This window comes from Podarcis erhardii (assembly GCF_964252035.2).
Source record: "Podarcis erhardii genome assembly, chromosome: 2".
NCBI lineage: Eukaryota > Metazoa > Chordata > Lepidosauria > Squamata > Lacertidae > Podarcis > Podarcis erhardii.
Window position 1 is genome coordinate 43531163 of NC_138498.1, and position 25832 is coordinate 43556994.

The 25832-nt window shown below is 45.7% G+C and overlaps 1 protein-coding gene across 2 annotated transcripts in view; it reads right to left on the reverse strand.

Annotated features, from left to right (window-relative positions):
- Positions 1-756: 756 nt before the first annotated feature.
- The window catches only part of STXBP2 (syntaxin binding protein 2), a 38759-nt gene continuing 13683 nt past the window's right edge, over positions 757-25832 (reverse strand). For both annotated transcript variants that reach the window (XM_081850138.1, XM_081850139.1), the window contains 18 exons: positions 16228-16277; positions 14704-14785; positions 14275-14351; positions 13814-13892; positions 13052-13155; positions 11459-11607; positions 11034-11118; positions 8406-8536; positions 8163-8270; positions 7521-7578; positions 7118-7183; positions 6317-6397; positions 5959-6097; positions 5571-5677; positions 4920-5015; positions 3431-3516; positions 2374-2531; positions 757-1641 (listed from right to left, as the gene is read on the reverse strand). In XM_081850138.1, the coding sequence (XP_081706264.1) occupies positions 1562-1641; positions 2374-2531; positions 3431-3516; positions 4920-5015; positions 5571-5677; positions 5959-6097; positions 6317-6397; positions 7118-7183; positions 7521-7578; positions 8163-8270; positions 8406-8536; positions 11034-11118; positions 11459-11607; positions 13052-13155; positions 13814-13892; positions 14275-14351; positions 14704-14785; positions 16228-16277 (1736 nt within the window). In that variant the 3' untranslated portion in view covers positions 757-1561. The remainder of the gene's footprint in view (positions 1642-2373; positions 2532-3430; positions 3517-4919; positions 5016-5570; positions 5678-5958; positions 6098-6316; positions 6398-7117; positions 7184-7520; positions 7579-8162; positions 8271-8405; positions 8537-11033; positions 11119-11458; positions 11608-13051; positions 13156-13813; positions 13893-14274; positions 14352-14703; positions 14786-16227; positions 16278-25832) is intronic.

Here is a 25832-nt window from a genome sequence, read left to right on the forward strand (position 1 = left end):
ATAATAATAATAATAATTTATTACTTATACCCCACCCATCTGGCAGGACCTCCCCAGCCATTTTGGGAGGCTCCCAACAGAATATTAAAAACACGATTAACATCAAACATTAAAAACTTCCCTAAACATGTCTGAACTTGGCAAACTCCAATTAATTTAAACCCTGGGTGAGGAATCTGTGCTCCAAATATTGTTGGACTACAACTCCCATTATCCCTGACCACTGGCCATGCTAGTTGGGGCTGATGGGAATCAAGTCAAACAACATCTAGAGGGTCACAGGGTACTCACACTTAGTTTAAACACTGGTTTGCTCAAACAAGCCAGGATCAAATCATTATTTTATGTCCCTGGCTTGTTTGAACAAAGCAGAGTTTAAACTAACCAGGGCCCCCCAAGTTCAAATGTAACAGGGAACTCTGGTTAGTTTAAAAGTGGAAGTTTCCAATCTCTTTGTGGCTGCGCTAGAAGAGGAGACAGGAGGGAGGAGCAAATGTAACACTAAAGTTTTATGTCAAGTCCAAATTGGGCCTCCCTCATCTTACATGAGGAAGTAGGGTGAACAGAAGAGAGCAGGGCCACATAAACCTGTAACAAGATTTAAGGTTCCTAGTGAGAAACATAAAATTCCTTAAAGGAAAAAAAAGGAGCAAGCTGATCCACCATCAAGTGGGATACCATTCTGCCTGCTAACTTCGTTTTGTGCCACCACCAAAGTTTCACAGCTTGAGTCACAGAACAAATTATGTAGACAACTTTAATTTTCACATTTATTTATATACACTGGGATTCTGCAGCAGAGCTAAACAAGTCTCACAATGCAAGTAGTACACAGCACCTCCCATACATTCATCTCCCCTGGTCTTCTAAAAATAGTAGTATCCCCCGTCTTATACTAGGTGTCAGCAGAACCAGTAGGCCTGCAACACTGGGAATCCAGGAACAGCTACTGCTTCTACAGGTTACATAGGACTGGGGGGTAAATGGACTTGAATCCATTCAAACTTTTCCTCAAACCAACAACAACCAAAAATAAGTTATTTCAGTGAGCAATCTACCTTTGCCCTCCCAAAAAAAGAAAAAGAAAAAGAATGAGAACCAAGCTGGAGTCTAGACAAGGACATGTGTGTAGACATCAAAGAAGCTCATTTCCTGGAAATCCCCCTCGAAGGAGTAAATAACTGCACTGATGAAGGGAGAAGTAGGAGATGCTTATCCATCACATATACAGTTTACACTTCCCCTCCTTTTGGGGAAGGCTGGGCGGAGGTTGGGGGGAAGAGGGGAACAGAAAATAAAGTGCAACCAGAAACCTCATCACAGTGTTAAATAAAGGATTCACGTAACAGGTGGCTGGACCCTTGTCTTCAGCCTGGACACCAGACCAGGTCCTCCAATGTCATGCTCGTTCATGATAGCTGGCTGAAGGAGGGGCCGGTCTTAAAAGGACAGAAGCCAAGACAGGTGTGTGTGTGAAAAGGCATCTCTTTGAGAATAAAGGTTTATCTGGGCAGATAAACAGAACTGCTGTCAGACAGTCTCTTAGGGGCGTGGGATGTTCTTAGGACTTCAGTGGAGCTTGCTCAGTCAGATTGCGCACTTCTTCCAGGAACTGCTTGGGAGTCAGGATGTGGGATGAGCCTGTGTAGCAGAGAAGAAAAGTTGGAAGGGCAACCTTAGAGGAGTCCATCACAGATCACGTGTGTGTGATATGATTCTGCAGATCACACTGAGCAAACAGGCCCACATGTTAAGAAGCTGCTGTGCTCTGCCAGCAACTAGCTCATCATTACTTGCTAGCTCCCACATGATGGACTTCTGGACAGGAATGCTGCCACAGCTCTATATCTCAATCTACAACTGGTTTCTCCAGCCAAGGTTTGAAGAAGAATGTAGCAAACAACCTTTCCAGGTCCATGCCAACTGAGTCGGGAGAAGATTTTACCCAAAGAGCTTCAGGACACACAAGTGATACTCAACAAATCCATGTAGTGAAAGTTGGCAATATATAGGTTGGCATCAAAAAGCGGCTGCCAGAAGCAGCCATACCTGCCAGGGCAACCCCTCTCTAGCGAAGAACTTTATCTTAAGCCAGAAATAATTCATTTGTAGAAGCATTACATCTCCCCAATAATGATAGTAATAATGATGATGTTTATATGCATACTACTTTTAACCCCGAAGCCCCCATTGCTAGAAGAGTGCATTGTCAAGTTCCAGAAAACCCGTCTGAATTTGCTTTCTGCTCTGTGCGTTCCAATATATGTTGCAAGGAACACCAGGAAAATTCCTGAATCATTTACTTGCCTATGAATGGTTTCCAGCCTAAGGAGTGATCTGTGCCCTGGACACGCTCCTCATCAGCACACTTACCAATTAGCACCTCCCACTTTCCATCCGTGGCATCAGTGACTTCATAGGCACAGCGCATTTCCGACATGGTAACTCCCCCCAGTACAAACAGGATGAGGCGGGGTCCTGTCCGGTACTCGGTGGCTGTCTTGGTCTTGTGCCAATGACCAAAGCGAGCACTGAGGGGGAAAAGATGTTATGTGGGCATAGGGCACCAGCTGCAAGAAGACTGTCAAGTTAAGTACATGCCAGCTAGCAAAGCAGAGTTTTTCTCTATGTGCTGGGCCTGCTGCTTCTGTAAAGGATGGCTCCTGCACAGTCTCAGCCCAGGGAACAAGGAACATATTGCTATGTGAGTTAGAGTTAATAATGGAAAAGGAAATCTAAAAAAGGGCTTCTACAAAAAATAAAATAAAATGAATCAAACACAGCAGGACAGGGAAACATAACAAACATTGAGTTTTATTTGGAGAAAAGCAGCACTAGCAGCTTCAGATGCAGTTCTCTTGTTCTTTCATGGTGTATTAGGTCGTGTATCATACTTGGGCATCATAGAACTACGAGGTTTGATGTGACTCATTACAGTGCTATGAGGTTTGACACCACAAAATAGTGCCTGTTCGATCTCTTTCATCTTGCAACCACCACCCAATCCTGCTGCACAAACACTAGTGTATATGGATTATCCCTCTCTCTTAACTCCTCCCCGCAGCCTCTACAAACAAATTTAGGCACCATCACCCCCTTCTTTGCCTTTGCTTGGAGAAGAATAATCCCTACTGCATACTCTGCAGCTGTAGAATTCTCATGTTGTGCCTTATAAAGGAAGAGATCTTGTCCACCAATAAGTCTCAGGAAGATAAACACACACACTTTTTAAAAAGCTTTTCCTTGGTTCATTTCTCACTTGGTTCAAGATTTATTTATGGCCTTTTGTTCCCATAAAAGGGCGGGGGGGGGGCTTGAAATAAACTTTTGGAATGTAGATGCAAGCCCTGGAACCGTGTGTTTGTGGAGACCTGGGAAGCGGGTGGGATAGAGAAAGGAGGCATCACAAAATACTTCCACTTTTCCTCACCTCACAGCAGCTTGTGAAGAGGGGCCCGGGGCTGGGCAAGACACATAAGGCCACAACTTCTTGTCCAGCTTGTCCTCAATGACGTCCTGTGAAAACATGAACAAAGAAGATCTTTCTTTCTTCTCGTTCTGCTGGAAATAATAAGCTGCAGGGCTCATTCCACTGTTCAACTTGACTATTTATTTGGGGTGGGGGTTGGCTTGTTAACAGGCCAAAGAATAAAGGTGAATTATTCAGCACCCCTGAGGAAAACAACAAGGGTTGATTTCCACCAGGCAGTTACCACAACGTTGGTCAACATTACAGAAGATGTGGCATAACACCACAGAAAACGGCACAGGGCAGATAATATAAGGCATGCTGAACTATCACCACTTATTTGCCCAACCTCATCTCTGTGGCAGAAATACTATCAGAATCCTTTCCCCCATCCCTCTAAGCATTACTCACAACCAAACCACTCCAGCAGCTCAGAGGCACATGGGCCTGGGCTATACAACAACACGGGAATGCTTCATAATGAGGACTTTCAAATTAATCCTTTGTTGACTTTTTATGGTGGGAGCTTAATGTTTTGTGCAGCCCAGCTCACAGAGCTATGTGGAGTTGGCTGGGGTGAGAGCAGGCGAAAGGCTCCTTTGATTGGATTTAACTATCAGATTGAAGCTGAATCAATGGGCAGTACCAAGATGAATCGTCAGGGTAATAGCAACCATGTCAGCCAAGGGCAGCCTGGCCCAAGCAAAGGAATGCAAGCCACGCCCACCCGCACCCCATGGCCTGCATGATTCAGAGTGACCGCAGCAAAAGTTGGTCACAGGACAAACACATACAGGAGCCCCCAAAACAAGACAAAATGTTAGGCTGGACACATTCTCAGACCAGAAGTGGGGAAGGAATGGGAGATGGCAAGGACCTAGCACACTGTAAACGTGTTACTCATGGTAGTCACAAGGAAGGGCAAAACAGGTCCAGGTGACTAATATGGAGAGACTGCACCATAGGCCCTGCCTTAGAATGCTTTCGGTTTGTACTACTCTTTTGTGGGGGGAATCAAGTGAACCCCACCAAAATGGGCAGCTCTTTTGATGCTCTAGAGGGACCAAACAGGATATGCAAGCCATCTGCATAATTGGCTCCCAGTCTGAGGAGACAGAAGGGGAAAATAAAGGAACAGATACCTGCCTTTCCCAGGGTACACTCCATGTTCCTGGATGTGCACTGTAGTGCCCAACTGGGAGCATGAAACTGTTTGAAATGTTGAAGGGTATCCATGCTGGGCTGGCCTTGATTTTTTGCCCTGTGCTCTACATCTTGATAGCCTCACCTCCGAAGGGGCCTCTCTTATACAACTGCTCTGCCTCCAAAGGGAGATGCTCTCTGCAGTGAAGTCCCCCAGGACTTCTGAGGCAGGTGGCATAAAGAAACCCTCTTCTTTCCTGTAGCATTTGCGACCTTCCCCACCCCACCCTGACCCTTGTCTGTGTACCTCCATGACATCCTTAAGAAAAGGAATCCACCGGGAGAGCTGGTAGGTAGGCTCCAGTCGCACTTTCCTTATAGGTTTCATGTGTGCACCAATGTCCTGTGAGGTGAGGAATCAGTGAAACAAAATAAATTAAAGTTGAAAGTCAGCTGCTCTGGAGGAGGGGAGTGGAAAGAGATTCAGGAATGAGCTACTGCTTACCAAACAGGCTCCAGCTGGTTTGGCCAAAGAGACAGGCAAAGAGGCAAAAGAGAAAAACAACAAAGCAGAATGAGATAGATGGACAGACAGACAGACAGACAGACAGATGGAAGGGCTTCCCTCCCTCAGGAGAGCCGCCTTATCAGGAAACCCAGAAGTTACTTCCTGAAAGACCAAGAATTGCCTTGACTCTCAAAGAACACCGGCAACAGCAGAAGCACAACCTGACCCAGCCATAACAGCTTAGGCCAGCCTTCAACTGGTGCTTTCCAGATGTTGCCGACTACCACTCCCATCATCCAGATGGGCTGGCACAGATGGAATCTGGACTCCAACAACATCTAGAAGGCACCACATTGGCAAGCCCTCCTCTAAGGGCACCAGGTTGGGGGAAGCTGGTCCAGCCGCAAGCCACCTGCACAGAGATTGCAACAAAGAATGGGACTGAGATACCTCTGGCATGATGGCGGCCCCCAGGCAGTGCATGTTGTAGAGGATGTCCCTGTCCTGCTGTATGTTGGCATGCTGGATGAGCTTGGTGAGGTTCTCCTCGTTGATGCCTATGCAGAGAGAATGCGGCTCAGAAAAACAGCACTCCAGGATGCTAGACGTGGCCCTCAGGGTCACGCCAGCACCTGCCCCAAGCAGCTGTACATAAGATATATGTACCCACCCACTTGTGCTGCTGGGTGCTGAGAAAGAGCCCCAACAATAGTCCCATGAACCCATGCCTCAGTTTTTCTCAAGGCAACAGTGGCAAAACTCAAACCATGTCTTGGGAGGAAAGCCCTAGGTCTCTGCGGACGACGCAAGGTAGGAGAAGAAGTGGACAAGGGAGTACCGTTCTGGAGGAGGATGCAGAGCAGGATGATGCGGATCTTATCCAATGCGGCCACGTTGGTGTCCAGGACAATCGGCACAATGGTCTTCATAGGGTTTTTGATTTTCTCTCCGTCAACGTCTGTACCCGTGGCTAAGTCCTGGAGACAGGGAAGACATCCATCAATCCCCTTCTGCTTGGCTGCTCTCATGGAGCCATCTCCCAAGATCACAGGACAACATTACTCAAGAAAGCAAGGGGAGATTGTCCATTGCTCTATGCGTCTGTCCATGGCCTGAGCTCTGAGTGAGCGAAGTTGGAGGGGAGGTAAGGCTATCCAGCCCCTCCTACATTGCTCCAGACTCTTTAACATGCTCACCTGCTCCACGCTGCACAACCTCTCCACTGTGCCCTTGAAGGAATTCATGCAGTCCTCTGCCAGGTGCAGATGTGTGGAATACTGCAGGGTGAAGGAGGTGGGCAACGGGGGGAAGGGGTAGGACAATGATTACTTCCTCAGCCAACCAGTCTTTGACCATCCCTTCTCCTTGCCTCACAGTGAAACCTCAATGGGCAAGCAGCAATCTCTGGGGCCTCCTTTACTGGATGGGATGCAACAGAGTACCTCTTATGTAAGCAAAGGCTTCTAGCTTTTAGGTTCTATTTAGTTTCATGTTTGTTTTAATGTTTGCATTATACTGTAAGTCGCTTTGAGTCCACTTTTTGTTTTAAAAAGTGACCAGTAAGAACAATAAACAAACCAATAAATATAAAAATACTGCTCTTCTAAAAGAACAAGCAGCATATCTGTAAGTCCCAAGATGCTGATTTTGAACTCTGAAGCCTCAAGCAAGCATCTTAGGTATTCTTAAGGACTGTCGCCTTCCATGTGAGGCTGCCATGCTTTGGTCTTTTGGGGAGGCCCTGCTCCATGTTGGCCCTGCTCTCTCCTAGCCTTCCAAAGCCAGGTAGAAGCAATTAAAAACAATTTGGAAATGTACTGAAATACTTCTGGTATTTTAATTCCTGCTAACTGCTGCTGAATGGTTTCTGGTTTTTTTTTATCTGTTTATTACTTCCATGAGAGGCAGGTGCTCTGAGAGTGGAAAGGTGGTGGTGGTGGTGAGGAGAATAGACTATTCAAAGCAAAATGACAGTCCTGGTGCCTTGCATCTGTTACCTTGTGCAGTTCTTTCTGGTACTGGGGCATCTTCTTCAGGATCTGAGACAGGTCTTTAATGTTGGCCTAGAAAGGGAAATGGAGAGACCAGCAATGCCAAGATCAGATGGCATCAGAGATATGGACCAAAAACAACTTTCCCTACACTAAGAAAATCTGCAGGCTGGGGGATCCCAACTCATTCAACTCTTACCGAATCCCACGTACCCTGGAGCTTCCAGCCAGCAACACTTGAGATCTCCATGAAATTGAAGATGGAAACTTCAAGTGGTGGGGAGTTTCAGCTAAGCATCTCCAGCCTTGGTAAGCTGCTGGATGGGACACTGCCAGGAAGCCTCTCTGAACTCCCCAGGGGAAGAACGGCTAGAAGAGTAACACATAGGCATCAGCCTAGCAGCCTCACCTTGTCTGTGGTGAGTCTCTTGCTCTCACAGAAGGTCCGCAGGAGCTCAGTCACTTTCCTGTGGAAGAAAGTCACATTCATGGCCTGTTCTGGAATGGGCTCTCTGAAGAGCTACAGCCAAACAGAGGGCAAGCTGAAGGGCCATAGCTCAGGGGTAGGGCATCTGCTTCACATGCAGAAGGTCCCAAGGTCAATCCCCAACATGACAGGACTGGGGCAGACCGCCACGTGAAACCCTGGGGAGCTGCTGCCAATCAGTGTAGACAACAGAGCTAGAGGGACCCAATGATCTGATTCAGTATAAGGCAGCTACCTTTGTTCCTAACAACTCGCAGAGATCTGACTCTCAGCCTCTGCAATAAACAGCAGTGCTCCATGCAGGCTGCAAAAGTCAGAGCTCCCCACAGCAGAAGGGATGTTATTATCAGGGGCAGCAGCAGTGCCGGTGTAGGAAGACTGTATTTGCTATTACCACCTGATTCAGTCTGGCTGTAGACATAAGTTGTAACCCAAGTGGACCTGGGAAGTGAGGCAACAGCTATCAAAATAATTGATTCAGACACATCTGGGATGGGTTACTTCCAGCAACCAGGAAGCAGAGTGCGTATGTGTGTCTGCGCGCAAACACAAACAAGTTCTCACTTGGAGACGTCGGCAATGTGCATATGGCGCAGATCCACCCACAGGTCATCGTCCTCATCCAGCAGTACCACTTTTTCTCGTGAGTCGCTGATGCCTGTGGATTCATACCTGGCAGGGTTGAGGAAAGGCAAGAGGGGGAAAAGGCTTTGGTGAGACACACATGGCTGCTACCTGAGCAAAGAGGCATTCTCCCCCTCCAGGGATTTCCACCTTTGCGTTCTTGCCACCACCACCGGACCTCACCTATATGTATCGTTCTCAATGGTGAGCAGGTCATAGGCCATGGCCTGCAAGGTGAGCTCATGGAGAAGCGGAGATACAAGGTCACAACTGCGGTCTACAATCAAAAGCTGAGAGCGAGATTTGTCAGGACCCTGAGAAGAGTGGAAGAGGGAAGGTGAGGTGAGGAGAGAGATTAGCTGCCATTTGAGGCCAGCACCAAGCAGCCCAGAAGGAAAGGCTGTGTGCTCCAGTTCCCTGGGCCTCGCACCTCCTTCCTCCCCCGCCCCCCCCCCATAAACCTGCCTGCTGCACTAGCTACCAGTTGCGTGCAACCTCTCCAGCAAGCTCAGGGCAGAGGGCATGGTCAGAAATGCAATTATTAAAATGTACCAAATCCCTTCCCAATTGGCAGTGCACAATCCCATTAGTGCAGAGATGACTCAAAACATGTCAGGCTGTGCATGCTGTAAAGGAAAGAAGCCGTCACTGTGAGCCACAGACCTACCTGTTATCTGGGGTAGAAATTCTGCTTCTGGTGCTCTTTTACAAAAGTTATTTAGGGTTTGCTTGGACAACAGGGACTGCCTATAAATCCTTTCACAGATATCTACTAGAAGTCAGCTTGGATGAGGCCAAATTTGCAAGTTAAAAAAGGAGACACTGCATTCCAAAGCATTTAGGCTGCCTTGACGACAGGAAAAAATATCTCTATGAATGCAGCGGCAACAGCAGCTTGGGGGCTAAAAACAAACTATCCAAAATTGCAGCCCAAGCCAGGCTTTCAAATCCCAGCACTAAGTCTCATTTCCCAGCAATGTTCAAGCCTAGTCAGAATGAGCACAGGAATGTGCCTTTACACATTTGTGCAGTACATTCCCATGCCAGGAGGTGGCCACACAAACACACAGCAGTGTCCTATAGATGGTTCTTTTCAGATGAATCAAAGAACACTGCAGACAAGGAAGATAACACAGAGCAAGGGTAGCCCACTTTGTGCTCCCCAGGTGTTGTTGGACTGTAGGTCCCAACATCGCTGCCCACTGGCTGGACCTGATAAGAGTTGGCAGTCCAATAACACCTGAAAGGCACCCCCTGGGTTAAAGGCACTTGCAGTACCTTTGCTGTGGTCACACCTCCTTCAGAAGCCACTGTCAAGGCTACCCTCAGTCTTCCCAAAACGGTAGAACTATTGCTGATCGTGGGCAGTACCTCTTGTTCCCTGCCCAGTGAGATAATTATTGTTTGAGGGCAAAGCTGCTTCAAAGCAAATTGTTCCCTGCAACTAGCACTGCAGTAGCGCATCCTTTGGGCTGGAGGTGGTGGCTCCATCAATGTCATGGGAACATAATGGATGATTTCTGTGACATCAGCTGGAAGTGAGCCAAAAGTCCCTTTCCCTCTTATGCACACAATTTTGAAATCCCCAGAACATGAAGAAGTTAGCCCTAATTCCTGCTAACATAACATTTCCTGACATACTTGCGGAAAACAACTATTTCCAGCAAGCAAGACCAGTCCTGGTCTGCCCCCTTTCTTTATAAATTGGAATTCAAATATCATTGCAAGAGAGCCAACATGGTGTTCTGGTCTCTAATTCCCATCAGCCTCAGCCAGCACAGCCCAACCACCAGGGATAATGGGAATTGTAGTCGAACATCATCTAGAGGGCACCCTGGCCTAGAACTACTGCAGCAACACCAGAAAGAAATGGGACTCAAAGCCAGAGGGAAATGCCCTGTCTGGAAGTCATCTTGCACAGGACATCTTAGCCTTCGAACAGTGAGGTTCCATAAAATGGAACATTTCAGTGCCAAACTAAATGATGAGGGAGGGAAACCATGTGAACCATCTCTCTAGGTATTTTGCTTCGTTCACCTTTTTTTGAAATGAAATACGGCAGCAGGAGGCCTGATCAGAGCAGCACTTTGTGTATACACCTGTGCAACTGTGTGTGCTTTAACCCTTTCCCTGTAGACCATTTTTTTGGATTGTCATACACATGCCTCCTTAGTGGTTTTTCACTCATGAGAAAAAAAGAAGGTTGTGGAGAGCAGTGTAGAAAGACGGCCCTTTGGGAAGGGGCTAAAACACCCATGCACTTGTACACATACAGCCCCTATTGTGATAAAATTCACAGCCTCCCCCTGCTGTGTTTTAGTTTTAACAACAAACGGAAATAAAATGATGGGGAACTTTTTGCCCACACTACTTTGGTTCTTAGTACATGTTTAAACTCTCACAGGCAGCCTTTGCAAAAAGCACATCTTGTGGGTGTTTGGCAAGACACCCGGCATTCAGTTAAATGGAACATGCTAGCCATCAAGGGCAGGGCTTGGAGGAGAGGAAGGCAGTAAAGTGGTCAGGCTTCACATCCAATTGTCCACCCATGAATTAGTCACAAAGCTGAAAGCCAGCCATCAGCCACCCTGCCCCAGGTTGTTTTTCATCTCTGCGTGGAGGAAGGTCACTTCTGCATTCTCCTGCACTTCAAGGGAGTTTCCCCAGATCTCTCCTCAAGTCATCATACTCATGCTCTTCTAGTGAAATGCTGCAGGGCTTTCTGAAATTGTATCAGAGCAGCTGACCTCCCGCTGCCTCAGCCTCTTGCTCTACTCCACAGGCTGTGGCAAAAATGCTGGGATCACTCACCTCTCCCATAGTGGGGTTGTCCGCTTTGAAGGCATTCAGTTTTGCCAACACTGCATGGGCCAACAGGCAGCATTCTTCAGAGCCGCTACAACAAAACATCAAGAGGGTAAGGCTATTACCATTCCAACAATAAGTTGCAGGACACTTCCTCACGCCATAACGCAGCTTTCCGCAACCTGGTGCTCTTCTGATGTTTTGGAGTACTGTGCTGATGGGAGTGTACTCCAAAACCTCAGGAGAACAGGATGCCAGTAAAAGCTGGTGTAATGAATAGTTGGGTTATCTCTCATTGTAACTCCTAATATAAGACCCCCACCAACTTCTCTGCAAAGCATTATGGCCTGTTATGCTTCTGTCCACATCCTCCCGGTATCTCAAGTTCCCAATCCCCTCCCTCCCACTCCTCAGTATGCAGTGGTACTGACTTCCTGTAGCGAATTGAAGGATACTCCTTGAGGGTATCGCATAACGTGGCAATTTGCTCTGCCATCCTTTCTAAGTGATTGTTCTTATCCTCCCTGCAGTAAGGGCTAAAGAGATGGTGAAAGCTCTGCGGGCTGTCCAGGGTGTACACCTAGAAAGAGACAAAATGGGAGAAAGGGAATAATACACTAGTGGTCTGTTAGGAAGCCACCGGGAACCTACACCGTGCTCTAGCAATGGTCTTTCACAACAATCTGCCAGAAAAATCACAGAAGTCACCATTTCCCAAGAAATATTTTTCTGAAAACAGCCTCTGCCTGGATTACTGTGTTTGAAAACATCACCTCCTACACTGTATGTCAACAGGTGCAAACATGACAGGGCAACCTGTATCTTAAAATCCATCTCATCATAATCTCATCATAATCTCATGATCACACGATCATCACTGGGGCAAGAGCTAATGGTTATTTGTGAACTCTGAACGTGCAACACTTTAAGGTCATTAAAAGCTGCTGGGTTCTTGGTTCTCTGAAGCCTCTGAAGTGCTGTAATACGTCCTGGACCTATACAGGCCTCCAATTGGCATCCTTCCTTCAAGCTCTTTGGGGCTCTCATTCATCACCTTGTACAGGGACTATCTAGCACAAGACAGACTCATCTGGCAACTTGCTTGAGGTGATGAGAGCATATTAAGCTCTATAAGCAGATGCAAGATGATTTGATGAAAGCCGAGGAGTAATTGCTAAACCTTAGTTCCCCTTTCTTTGTAAACTTTTAACTTCTAGTTAACCTTTTAATAAAATAGCTATAGTTTAAAAAAATATAGAAAAGTTTATACGAGTTGCCTGTTAACCCACCCATCCACTCAAATCTAGTCCTGCACCCCAATACTGAGAATAAACTATGAGAAGCAGCAGAAGTGAACATCAGCATTATTAGGCAAGATGCTGTTCTCAATAGTTTGGCAGAATAATTGAAATATAAATTCTCTTGCTAGTCTCTACTAGCTGAAATGGTCGCTTAACTGACAGTCTGATACTTCTTCTGCAATTACTTAGCAGCTAAGCTTCCATTATCGGAGCAGGCACAAGCATGCATCCAGCAACACGGAGGAATCAAAGCTACAAGCGGTCCTCAACTTTAAGCAGATATGGCTTCTTCCATCCTTCCCCAACCTGGTGCCCTCCACATGTGGTTGGAATCCAACTCCCTTCAGTCCCCGCTAGCATGGGCAATGGTCAGGAACGATGGGAACTGTAGTCCAAGGACAACTGCAGCACACCAGGTTTGGTAAGTCTGATTTACCCAGCTGGATTGTTCCTTCCCAGCTACCAAGATGTGGCCAAAGTATGAACTCCTGAGGGAGTTCTGTGGGATATACATCACACACCTCGAGAAATCTCAACTGCAAGGCTGCCACCTCAAATTTTGTACAGCCACTGCAGAAAGCTCCCACACAAGAATTCCTGCACGTGGTGCCACGTGTTCTTAACAATGGCAACATCCCTCATGCAAAGCGTTACAATGACAGAGCTGCTGCCCCTCCATTTGCAAGCAATTCTAGTCCACCCTCTGCTCATCCGTCTCCTCACCTGTGATTCATAGGGAAGGAAAGCAACATTTATTTCCTTCAGTGTTTTGATGGCTTTGGTGATTCGCGACTTGCTGAGCTCATTGAAGAGGTTCTCGGGGCAGGCTGAAAGTCAAGGAGGAGGCAGGAATTATGCTGATCTTCCCCATTCCCCTCACCAAACTAACTGCACAGCAAGTTTCCTTAGGTAATAGCCCCCCACCCCACTCCGACGGCTACCAAGGTGGGAAAACAAAAGGTTGCAGTGTGACATGTGGGCCCAGAACTGGAGGCCACCCTGAGCAGTGCTGGTCAGCGTCTTCCTTTACTTCTCCCCAATGATGACAAGAAAACTCATGGGAAGTTCCAAGAAGCTCACAAATAGGGCACTGAGAAGGACAGATACTTCTCTTCAAGCAGAAGCATCAACTACTCTCCAAGCCATGTGACACGGGAGGCTCAGGGACATACTTTTGGAGTTTTCTAAAATGCACATGCTCACTGGGGCCAAAACACATTGAACCCTGTTGATAATATGTCAAGTAACAGTATGTGCTTCGGAGCACAGTCCAAAACCTACAGGTACAAGTGGAATTTGTGGCAGGAAGGCCTTCAGGTAGGCCAGGAATGCCCTCGATGACTAGAAATGCCACGGGACCGAAGCCAAATCTCTCAGTAGGATTATGGAGCGTTCCTCTATCCCACCATCTGCTCATCTCTCTCCCTTCCCAGAACAAGCCTTGACCTGCCTTCCTGTTTGATTAGGAGCAGGCCCTGAACTTACTGTCAGTGAAGAAGACGTGGGCAGCCTTATAGGTGAAGGTAGGAGTGGATTTGAAGTCGTTTATCAGAGCATGCACAGACTGCAGAAGGAAAATGGATTGTTAGCAACAGCTATATCTGCATTTGAGCTTCCACCGCTAACTTCCCTCACCTTGGTTTCACAAACAGGGATACTCCAGCCATACCAGGAATACTTAAATTGGAGAGTTTATGGGAAGAGCAGATTTCCTGGCCTATGGGGATAATAGGGCTTCAGGAAACAGCGGCAGGCAGCCAATGACACCTGCCCCACTTGCCCACAGTTCTTCCCACCAACTTCCTCCCTTCCTAAGGGCCTCCAGCATGCCACATGTTGAAATAAGGAACTGGGTGACTATTGTGGGATTCCCCCTCTATCAAGTGGCATCTGGAGGATCTCACCAATTCAGTGTCTGCCCAAGTATGCGGAGATTAAGGACCTACCGTCTCAATGGGGCTGATCAAGTAGATTGCTTCCAGGCTGGGGAGGGGCTCTCTGCGCTTGTTAATGTCTTCAATAACTGGAGAGAGGAAATGTATTTGAGATGTCTGAATTTTGGAAGGGAAAGAGAGAAAGAAAGAAAGAAAGAAAGAAAGAAAGAAAGAAAGGAGGAGAACGACGACACCAGATTCACTGACTTGACTAAAAGCATGAAGGTGCCTAAAGGAGCAGGTTTCTATTTTGTTCCAGGATTACACTATGCAGCAATTTGCAGATCCACCTTACTTTCAACTGATACACATATAATTCATTGGAATGGAAGGGAGGTGTCAGTGCCAGAGAGAGGATAGGGGCATTTCTCAAAGTAGTATAAGCCTCTGATTAAAACAGGATTAAAACAGAACATACAAAGCTCTTGCTCAAGTACTCACTTGTGATTCCTTCAGCCAAAAGGTCTGACATCTTAAAACAAGATGAGAGAATGCGGGTGCTCGGATGATCCATAACAAGTACCTGCAGGGACAAAGAGGGGAAGAATGATGGGAGTGAACACAAATCTGGTGAAAACAAAACAAATTCCTTCCAGTAGCACCTTAAAGACCAACTAAGTCAGTTCTTGGTATGAGCAAGAACTGACTTAGTTGGTCTTTAAGGTGCTACTGGAAGGAATTTGTTTTGTTTTGACTATGGCAGACCAACACGGCTACCTATCTGTAACTGAAACAAATCTGGTGGTCCACAAGGAAGCCATTTTTAACTGAGAAAAGAGATTTTTTAAAAAATCAAAATAATAATCACACCACTAAAAAGGCAGCATGGCAGAATCAACAAGTTCATGCTTGCTCCATCCCATTTCTTCCTGTGCTCTAGAATTATCAACCCACCTATCCTGTCCATTCTAAGCTATTAAGACTCTGCTTTCTTTCTAGAAATGAGCATGGAAAACTTTCAATTCTTACATATTCTGGGATGGAGTTGGGAGTATCCACTGTGGACTACTGGAGATAGATTTTGCTTGTAAAAAGGTCTGCTGGCTAAAACATTCCAAAGAGGACAATTTAGTGAATTAACCTTATGCAGAATCCCCACCAGCTCTTACATTCAGGATTATGGGAGCATCAGATGGTTTTCTAGGGTAGAGATGGGGAACTAGTAGCTCTCCAAAAGGGGTTGGACTCAAGATCCCATTAATTGCAGCCAGCATGGCTGGGAATGATGGGAGTTGGGGTCCAATAATATATGGAACGCATGGGTTCCCCATCTCTGTTCTAGGTGCTAAAGACCTTTTCACTTGTACCAAAGAAAGCTCTACAAAACATATCAATTCAGGATGCACTGAGTCTCACAAATCAGCTTCCTGATGTTTGTGGTGTGGGGAGGGGGTAACTCCCAGGTCTGCTTTCTAACCCTTACAAGATTTTCAGCTGCTGCAACACATAATCAGACACAGCAAAAAGGGATCTCTTTCTTTCTCTCAGTCATATTTGCAGTCTACAGGGGCAACTGAGAGATCCAATACTTTCCCTTTATGGAGGAAGAAATCAGAAAAGAATGAGAAGTGAGCTCTACAGAAGTCACGACAAGCCCTTGGAGAACCAGTGGAGCAAAGCTTATTCCAATAACCTCTTTGGTCTGTTGACAGCCAGTAATTTCATGGCTGACCTGGTAATGCACCCTCTTATGACAGCAAAAGTTATGGGGAGTTCTAGGAATGGTAATTGCCACGGAAGACACAGTGAACACATGGCCCAAATAATAACGACACACTTGCTACATTGCAGATTAAGTGTGGACAGCAATGGTTTGACTGAATTAAGTGCCCAGTAGAAATGCAGGTAATTTTTATTAGTAGGCTGAGAGATCACTGATCTGTAGGCAACATGAACCCTGTAGTCAGACTTTGTGTAGCTCACCCCACACATGCAGTGCTCTGAGCTGCAGCAACCATTTTTTACCTTCCATTCTCCTTCCTTCTTCATGCTGCGGATGACATCGTTCAAGATCTCTGAAAGGTGAAGGAAAGCTCTGAATTAGCACCGAGACAACTACTAGATGCAATTAGAATAACTGGCTGACTCCTGGGCTGGAGAGTGATAAGCAATGCCTCTGACCGCCCCAGTGTAGACATCTTCTGTGACATTCAATGAGCAGAGTCTAACTTTACTGTCCACGCAAGACAAAGTGGATTCACATGCCCTGTGGGGGAGCCCTCTGAGCAGCAGTTTTGAAGGCAGTAGGAGAACTGTACCCCTAACCTGGTGGAGCAGTTAGCTTCCAGGTTTCAGAGGTGCAGGGGAAAGATGTGGAGTGAGTAGGAACATAGGCGTCTGCCCTGAATAGTATCAGACCATGGGTCCATCTAGCTATCTACATATACTAGCTGGGAAAAGCTCTCAAGACAGGTCTTTTTCTCAGCTCAACCTGTGGACTGAACCTGGGATCTTTTGCATGTAGAGCATATGCTCTTCCCACAGAGCAACTGCCTTCCTCATTTCAGACTGTCTGAGACCATGGTATTTAAGAAAATGGCCTACTCCCATTTGGATATGTCAGGTGAATCAGGGGAATGGGGCGGCATCTACCAGGGGCTGGACCTTTTCAGTGCTGGTGCTTCAAGTATGGTGATTTCCCCCCTTATCAGCTCAGCTTGTGTCATATTTAACATCATTTAGACACCAGGTGCTTTGGAAGAGTTTGCTGCCATTAGAAAATACTGCTTAATTGCTGCTTTATCACTGTTTTAAGCACGCACCGTACTTTGAAAACATTTTATTCAAAAGCTGGGTCTGAAATGTTTTAAGTTGATCGGATGAGTCCCCTAACACGACATTTCCACTTTATGAATGGGACAGAAGTCAGGCGCATCAGTCATCAGGAAATTAAACAGGCGCTTCTCTCTAATTGGAACACACTCTGCATTCTCCCTCATTAAGTGTTCAGTTGGTAACTTTAAAAAAAAAAAACTACCAAGAGCCTTGATGCCGAACCAAGAACTGCAGGTGTTCGCACTTCTTCAAAAGTTATACTTTGCGGTCATCGGTGGGAGAGAAGCAAGGCTCACTACAGATCGTTTACTGGCAATAAAGATAACAAATCATGAACCTGACTGCTCTCTACAGAGGACTGGCAGGTGGAGAGCCAACAATGCCCAGAACTGCAATGTCAATACATCTTTGTTGTGCTCCAGCACTGCTCACCAGATATAGGTAGTTTTTTCACTAAGGGCTGATTCATACATTACGGGCACAGTGTGGTGGTTGATTACCTCTGCCTGGAACCTACACTGCTCTGGTGATGTCTGAGCAAACAAACTTGAGTGGGTGGAGGTGGATCACAGTCTCCAAGGCCAATGGAGAGATGGAGGGGACTGGCAGACATACAGGCCAAAGTTTGTTCTCACTGCTGTAGACCATGGATGGGGAAACTGTGTCCCATCTAGATACTGTTGGACTACTCTAGCTATGCTGGCTGGGGCTGATGCAAGCCGGAGCCCAACTCTGCCTGGAAGGCCACTCATTATCCACCCCTGACCTAGGCAATAGTCAGTCAGACAAAGTGAGGGGCAGACCCACTCTTTTGGTAAAGGGTCACTGCCAGCCTAAGAGCATGTGATGATCACCAAGATAAAATGGGGTTTACTCTCTGAGCCAGACAAGCTAAAAACAAAAACGGGTCAAAGTTTTCTAGGATCAGCTATGTGATAAATGCTGCTAACGAACATGGGTTACAGTCATAAGGCATAAGGAAGTGATGTCCTCAGTGGGGAGGTAGCCTGCACAAAATGACAGAAAACATAAAATGCTTCTTCTGCAGTAAAATGATCTTCAGTACTCCAGTTCAACTGACCTTATCCCACACCATATCTCCCTCCTTGCAACACACTAGTTCATCCATGGCATGGGGGGGGGAGGGGGGACAAGAGCAAACAGTTCCATTTTCTAAACTTACTCTGATCTCTTATAAACTGACAAGTCTCCCTCGGGAGGTTGTGGACTCTCTTTCCTTGGAAGTTTTAAAGCAGAATTTGGATTGCCATCTGTCATGGATACCCGGAGAGTCATGTTTTAGACATTTAAAAAAAAAAAAAAGATTGTCCAGGATTTTAACTGGTTTTATATCTACTGCTTTTTTGTATTTTTAATGTTACTACGATTATTGCTTTTGTTTCTGATGTTTCTGATCTGTTTTATATTTGTTTTATGGTTCTCTTTTGCAGGCTATCCTGAAAATCTAGATTAATAAAATTACTTTTAAAAAATAATGGATGTTTTATCTGAGATTCCTGCATTGCAGGGGGTTGGACTAGATAATTCTTGAGGTCCCTTCCAACTCTACAATTCTATGATTCTAAGTGGCAGAAGTTTCCCCCCGGATTAACCAAAAGCGCTTCCTGTCTTAGCAACTGCACACCAGTTTAAATCAGATCTCATGAGCTGTAATGCTGATAAACCTAATGATTCACTCAAAATCTAAACCCAAAATTGAATTAATGGATGGGAATGAGATATGGTATCCTTTCTTTCTGACAATCTCTCTCTCTCTCTCTCTCTCTCTCTCTCTCTCTCTCTCTCTCTGTGTGTGTGTGTGTACATAGATCATCTGGGGTACTAAATCCAAGACGCCTGAAACCGATGCCTCTGAATTAGTGTCACATGTTAATAGAGTGCTAAGTCTTTTTAAATTAGACACTCAAGGTGCTTTGAATGCTCCACGTACCCAGCCCAAAACCACATAAATGAACATAAACACAGTAACTGGACAGGTTGAATTAAAAAGAGTAACTGGTAATACTTGTTTAAAAGAGTTGTGACAATGAGCAGGGAAGAAAACAAGGCTATAAAACTACCAGCTGTGACAAAGTGAAAATTCTTTGGAGGAATCCAGCTGCCAAACTAGAGCACTGACTGAGAAAAGGCAGTGAAAAGTACACAAGGGGGCAACCAAGTCAGAAAGACCCTGGATATGCCACCGGCCACATTACCATAGACAATATAAATAAAATGGTTCTGCCTCAGAAACCATTCATGTTTTTTAAAAAAACAAAAAACCCAGGCATATACTAGGGGCTGTGCCTCTGCTTGCTCTGCTCTCCAGCTCCTTACCATTCCTGCCACATTAACTCCATGGAGCTTCCCCTTCCCATCCCATGCAACTATTAACCTTGCTTGTCCCCTTCCCAGCCACATTTCTAAAGCCACCTTTCTATTCCACAGCCTTGTTTTGCACCCATTTTCACCGTCACCCCATGTCTGTGCCTCCTCTCTTCTTTTCTTTGTGCAACCCCACCTGCATGGTAAATTCATGTATTTTCCTCTTCCCACACATTGAAATTACTAAGCATCCATTTCATCCTTTGCTCAATTATGAATCCAACTTTCCCTATTTTTCAGATCCTTTCATGTCCCTGCTTTCCTTTCTTTTCCCCGTGCTTCCTACTCCTTCCTTTTTTCTTTTTTTTTTTTTGCAAGCCCCCATTCCACCTCCACTCCTTTTACTCCCTTCTCTTCCTTCTCCTCAATTTCTCAATTTTCCCTTGCGCACAGGACACCCCCCCCAATTTCTGTGCCTCCTCATCTCTCGTATTCTGCAGTCCCTTTGCGCACACACTCCAGGCTGTATCTTTAAGATGAACAGAATCATAACAGCAAGTCTGTCAGGGCTCATCCACACTTCTTTTTGTGCTGAGTTTCTAGGTACAGTCATGCTTCATGTTACGTTCTTTCAGGTTATGTCCCGCGGCGACCCGGAAGTACTGGAAATGGTTACTTCCGGGTTTCGTGGCTTGTGCATGCACAGACGTGAAAAAATGATATCACTTGCATGCGCAGAAGCGGTGAATCGCAACCCATGCATGTGCAGACGTGCCACTGCGGGTTGCGCTCTTTTCATGTTGTGAACGAGCACGGGTCACGTTCGCAACCAGAGGTACCACTGTACAGGTCTGGGCTTCACAGGTCTATGTTTGAGTGTGGTGTTTGTGTGTGTCCCAGTGCTTCCCCCTGCATTTTATTGCTGAATCGGAGTGGTGGTGGGTATGGCAGACTGTTTTAGAATGCTGGCTATGAGCTTCATGTCTGAGCAGGACAATGCCATAACACTTCAGGAGGGGCAAAGCTGGGCAGCGGGCAAGAGCTGAAAATGAACAGCACAGAAGGCATACACAGCTGGAGAGACGTCATTATTTGGATAAACTGTGGGTGGTCTGTTTCATGCTCCATGTCAGTGGACTATGTGCTTGTGAATCACAATCTTGGTGTTATGAAGACAAGAGGCTCAGGGCAGCCAAGAGGCTAGACTAGAGAGACAGTGTAAAAAAGCAAATCACTTTGGACAATTCCTATCAGCATTGGGTGAGAAGACTAGGCCAGTGAACAGTTGGGGCTAGGGAGCATCTGGTAATGGAGGGGGTGTGTGGGGAGTGCCGAAATTTAACACAAGCAAATGCATATTAGGATCAACTTCTTATGTCAACCTTGCGGCTAGGTAATTTGACTTTGGATACAATTATCTACTGTTTATTCATCTCATCTATATTGTGCATCTAATAATACGCCACAGGAATTGTCATTTAATCAACTACTTTGGTATTTGCTACTGATTAGAATGTCTGCTGAGAAATACAATCCTTAAGTGTGTTTCAGGCTTGTAAAAAAACAATTCCATTTTGTTTCATGACTGATGCTTCTTCCCTGACAAGAAGCTAAAACTCTTCTGGGCCTTTTGATGCCATGAGCTCACAGGACCTGCTTCAGATTCTGCTGTCTTCCCCCATGGTCTGCAAAGTATGCCCCCACTCCAAACGTGAACCCCAAAACATGGCACTCTCCCTTTGCAAAATGAGGTCCATGACACCCAACCCCGGGCATCCTATATATTAAGAAGTGCCCTCAACATGGGACTTTCTGGCAACAGATTGGCCCTCTCGACTTCAGGACTGTACTGTAAGGTAGCATGGATCAGATGCAGGATGGAAAAGCAAAGGTGACTCCCCAAAACTAATCCGCCTTGCCCTTTATTTTTAACTACGTCACATATGTCTCTTACTATTCTTGAACAGACAATGCAAGTTACAACCAAAATCATAGCAAGCCCTTGTCATACTATTTGTACATGTCAGAGAAATTCCCATGAGCAATCCTCTTTCAAACTATCTTCTATGCAAGAGACAAACTGTCCATTGCACACAAAGTGTTTCTGGTAAAGCAGGGAGGGAGGCATTCCGAACGAGGAAGCAGTGGGTGGGGTGCTTAACCCTTTCCCCGCTGGCCACTTCCCCCTCTGAAATTCACTCCTCATCCATTTCCTTTCCTCAGGGTTCAAAACACGGGTAAACACATACTTGCAACCTTATGGCTGGGAAGAAGAGAGAGGGAACAGATGTGGGAGGGGCTTGGATTAGAAAAATGACCTATTCTCATCCCTAACCTCCAACTATGGGGTCATCTCAAAGATGCATCAAGAAAAGCAGTCACAGAGACAGCTACATGCAATTTGTAGCTTGTTTCTAAGCCACAGTTAAGTCCTTGTTTGAAGGACGTGGGGCAATGGAAAACTGTTTGTGTCAATCATGCTGCTATAATTAAAGAGCTTCTCTATTCATCTATTAACCAAGTTTAGCCTCAACTCCAATCTCAATTAGCTCAGCTCTGCTATCTGGCAGTTTCCATTCCACACCTGCTTTATGAGAAAGAAGGGAAGGTTGCTATCATACCCACACCTGGCAGCTAGCATTGCAGTGCTTATTGCATCAGACAACATCCTAAGCAGAACAGAACAGAGAACTAGTCAAACTGGACCTTTTGGAGTATGAAAGGCATACTGGAAATGCTCCCATTCCTGTACGATCAGTTTTCGATATCACCTGCTGTAGACATGTCCCAAGGCATGGTCTGAGGGCACCTGATGCAGCCACCTTGCTGAAGCTAAGCAGGTCTGGGTCTGGTCAGTGGCTGGATGGGAGACCTCTTCAGAACCTCATGTACACAGCTTTTGAGTTCCACAACGGAAAAATATGTAATAAATAATGCCATCACCACCAAAGGCACTAGCTAACTTGCTACAACAAACAGTTTTCATAGAACATAACATAGCAACATAGCAATAATGGCATGGACCCCGTCCACATAGCTAATCAGGGAAGCTGAGACGCACAGTTGCTTTCTCCAAGGACATTTTCAGATATTGCAAAACCAGAATTGTTATACTGGAACGGAATGTCTCCAGAGTGACTTATAATCATCTGAAAGTGATTATTGCTGGACTAGAAGTGTAGAGCTACATTTTTATCTGCTCAGTCAGTTATTGCATACACAATGCAATCCTAAACATGCTTACTCAGAAGGAAGTTGGATACAACCAATAGAATTTGGAAGAAACTACTGTATTTTTCGCCCTATAGGACGCACCGGCCCATAGGACGCACCAAGTTTTTTTTGGGGGGGGGGGGGAAATAAAGAAAAGAAAAAAAAAAGCACTCTTCTCCCCGCCGCCCGCCTGCAGATCAGGTCCGGGGACAGTGGGAGGATGCGCTGCGCCTCCCCGCTGTCCCCGGAGCTTGCGGGGCTGGCGGCCGGGAGAAGCACGCGTCTCCCCGCCGTCAGCCTCCAAACCACATCGGGAGACAGCGGGATGGCGGCGTTCCGCCTCCCCGCTGTCCCCCGACCTTGTGCGCTGCGGCTCTCCTGAAGCCTGGAAAGCGAGAGGGGTCGGTGCGTACCGACCCCTCTCGCTCTCCAGGCTTCAGCGAAAGCCTGCATTCGCCCCATAGGACGCACACGCATTTCCCCTTCATTTTTGGAGGGGAAAAAGTGCGTCCTATAGGGCGAAAAATACGGTAAGTTCTACTCAGGAGAGACCTACTGAAATTCAAGGATCTAAGTTATCCATGTCCAGTCATTTAACTGGGTATGTTCCAAGTAGGACTAACACTGTATACCACCCATTGGAACTTACTCTCTGGTAAGTATGTTTATAACTAGCCTGAAACTTCCAAAACCATCCCAAAATAAGTATCTGTTCCTTGTTTGTTGAAAAACAAATGCTTTTTCAAGAGGCGCAGAATCTCAACAGGCAACAATGACATGGAACAAAGTTCTGGGAAGCAGACACCAAAAGCCAGATGTTAAGCCAATGGGAATCTAACCAATCAGAGTGTATTCATCAAACAGAACCAAGTCAGAAACTAAGAACCACACTGACTTTTACAGGCAGACTGTAGAAAATTGTGGCCTTCCAGATACTATTGGATCTCAATTCCCATCTGTCCCAGCCAATGTGGAAAATGGTCAGGGGTGACAGGAGCTGGAGTCCAATAACAGCTGAAGAGCCAGACATTCCCCACCCCTTACTGGATGTTAGAAGGGAGACAGGAGAGACATATGGCCCTATGGGATGTGTGCATGTGTAATATGAAAATTGATTTACCTAGCCTTCCAGAGGCAATTTCTACTCTCCACTAGTGGATATCATTGCAAATCTGTTCTATTCCATATGACATATTCTTGTCCTGATCCAAAATGTTAAATAACAGTAAAGGTAGCTATGGAAGTCAACTAACTGTCTTCATGCCCAAACTGGAGATGGGGAGTGCAAGCAATTCAAAATAAACTCAGCAGGTGTCACTGACATAATCATGGACTCCATTCAGAAGTAAAGAAAAAGTGTGAACATAGAGATCCCTCTCCATAGAGACCCAACCTTGAAATGTGGTAACAGAAAGTGGCCTTCTCAGGGAAAGAAGGTTTGGGCAGTCTTCCAACCTTCCACCGCAGTAGAAAAGAAGCCTTGAATCCATACAGCAACCAAGTTCCTCTAAATGAAACACATTTGTTTCTTTTATGTTTTTTAGCCACGAAGACCAATCAAACTTTGGAAATTGCAAAATTCACATAGCATCTTTGAAAAGCATGATGTATTACAGTATTTTAATATATATTTTTGGAAGCCGCCCAGAGTGGCTGGGGAAGCCCAGCCAGATGGGTGGGGTATAAATAATAAATTATTATTATTATTATTATTATTATTATTATTATTATTATTATTATTTTATTATCCATGTCTGGGAAACAAGAAGCACCTGTATGTAGACTGAAATAAAAGGCAAGAGGCAGCCTGGGTCTACTCTCTGTCTGAGAAAGTGCTAGCATAAGACAGAGATACGAAAAGGGGCTTAGGCTACAAACTGCGCACACTTACCGTATTTTTTGCTCCGTAAGACACACCTTTTCCCTCCTAAAAAGTAAGGGGAAATGTCTGTGCGTCTTATGAAGTGAATGCTGCATGGAGGAGAGGAGGAACGTGTAAGTGGCTCCTGTCTGCTTTGCTGCTTTAAAGTGAGCCACAGAGGAGGGAAGGAAGGGGAGCCATGGCTCCTGTCCGTCCCTCCTCCGTGGCTCACTTTAAAGCAGCAAAGCGGACAGGAGCATCCCGCTTTGCTGCTTTAAATAGTTTAGTACCACATTCGATTCAGAATATTTTTTTTCATGTTTTCCTCCTCTAAAAACTAGGTGCGTCTTATGGTCAGATGCATCTTATGGAGCGAAAAATACAGTATCTGGAAGTGAGCCCCACTGAACTCAGCTGAACAGTTCCAAGCGCACATGCATAGGATTGTGCTGTAAGGATTGCCTCGCAGATGAGAGGCACCAGTGCCATCACACCAGCGTCACTGCACACGCATGGTGGACTGATGATGCAGAAGTTCATAATGCACTAACAGCTTTGGCAGAGAGCACTGCCAGAGGATCACCCACTAACCCTGCATAATCTACCAGGAAACACCTTGTAATTGCAGATGTCCACAACATTTGGTGCCAAAGATCTGAAACTATTAATATAGCAAAGCTATTTGCATCCCAACTAGAGGACAGGGATGACAACTGTGGGTAGTGGAGGAAATGAAAGGCTTTGTGTATCACATCTAGCTTCAATTATGGGAATGGGACAAAATTTCAGAAAGTCTGAAGGCCTCATTTCTCCAACTTCTACTTTTAAATCACAACTGAATAGAGTTTCCAGAATGTGACATGGGGAGACTGTCCACAGTCTTGCAGTGTGAATAACATCACGGAGCATATGAAAGAAGCCTTTTTTCAGCTAAAGGGAAGCAAATTGATACTATAGTGAAAATTCAAAATGCAGCCACTTATGCAGCATATTCTCTTTCCTTAGATGTTTTCAAGAAAGGTTGGGGACTGATCTGTTAAACATGTCTTTGGGAAAGAATGCTCTTTCTCTGAACCTTTTAGTAGCTGATATAATCAAAAACTACAAAAAGCATACTTTATAAAGCAAGAGAGAGCATTTGTTGCCAAGCAACAAAGGAGCAAGTTGACCCCACAAATCAGCTTGCAAGTACAAACACTCAGTACAGTCCTTAACCCAAGATAACAAACATTTGCAGACACAGGGCAACACCCTGGTAAACCTTGAACACTGTATCAGGATATCCAAGGTGCATACATAAACGTCCCCAATTAAGAAAAACAGAGAAACTACCCCAGACAGAAATGTAAGAAAACTTCCTTGATCACCAATTCTCTTCTCTTCAAGGTGTATGAGA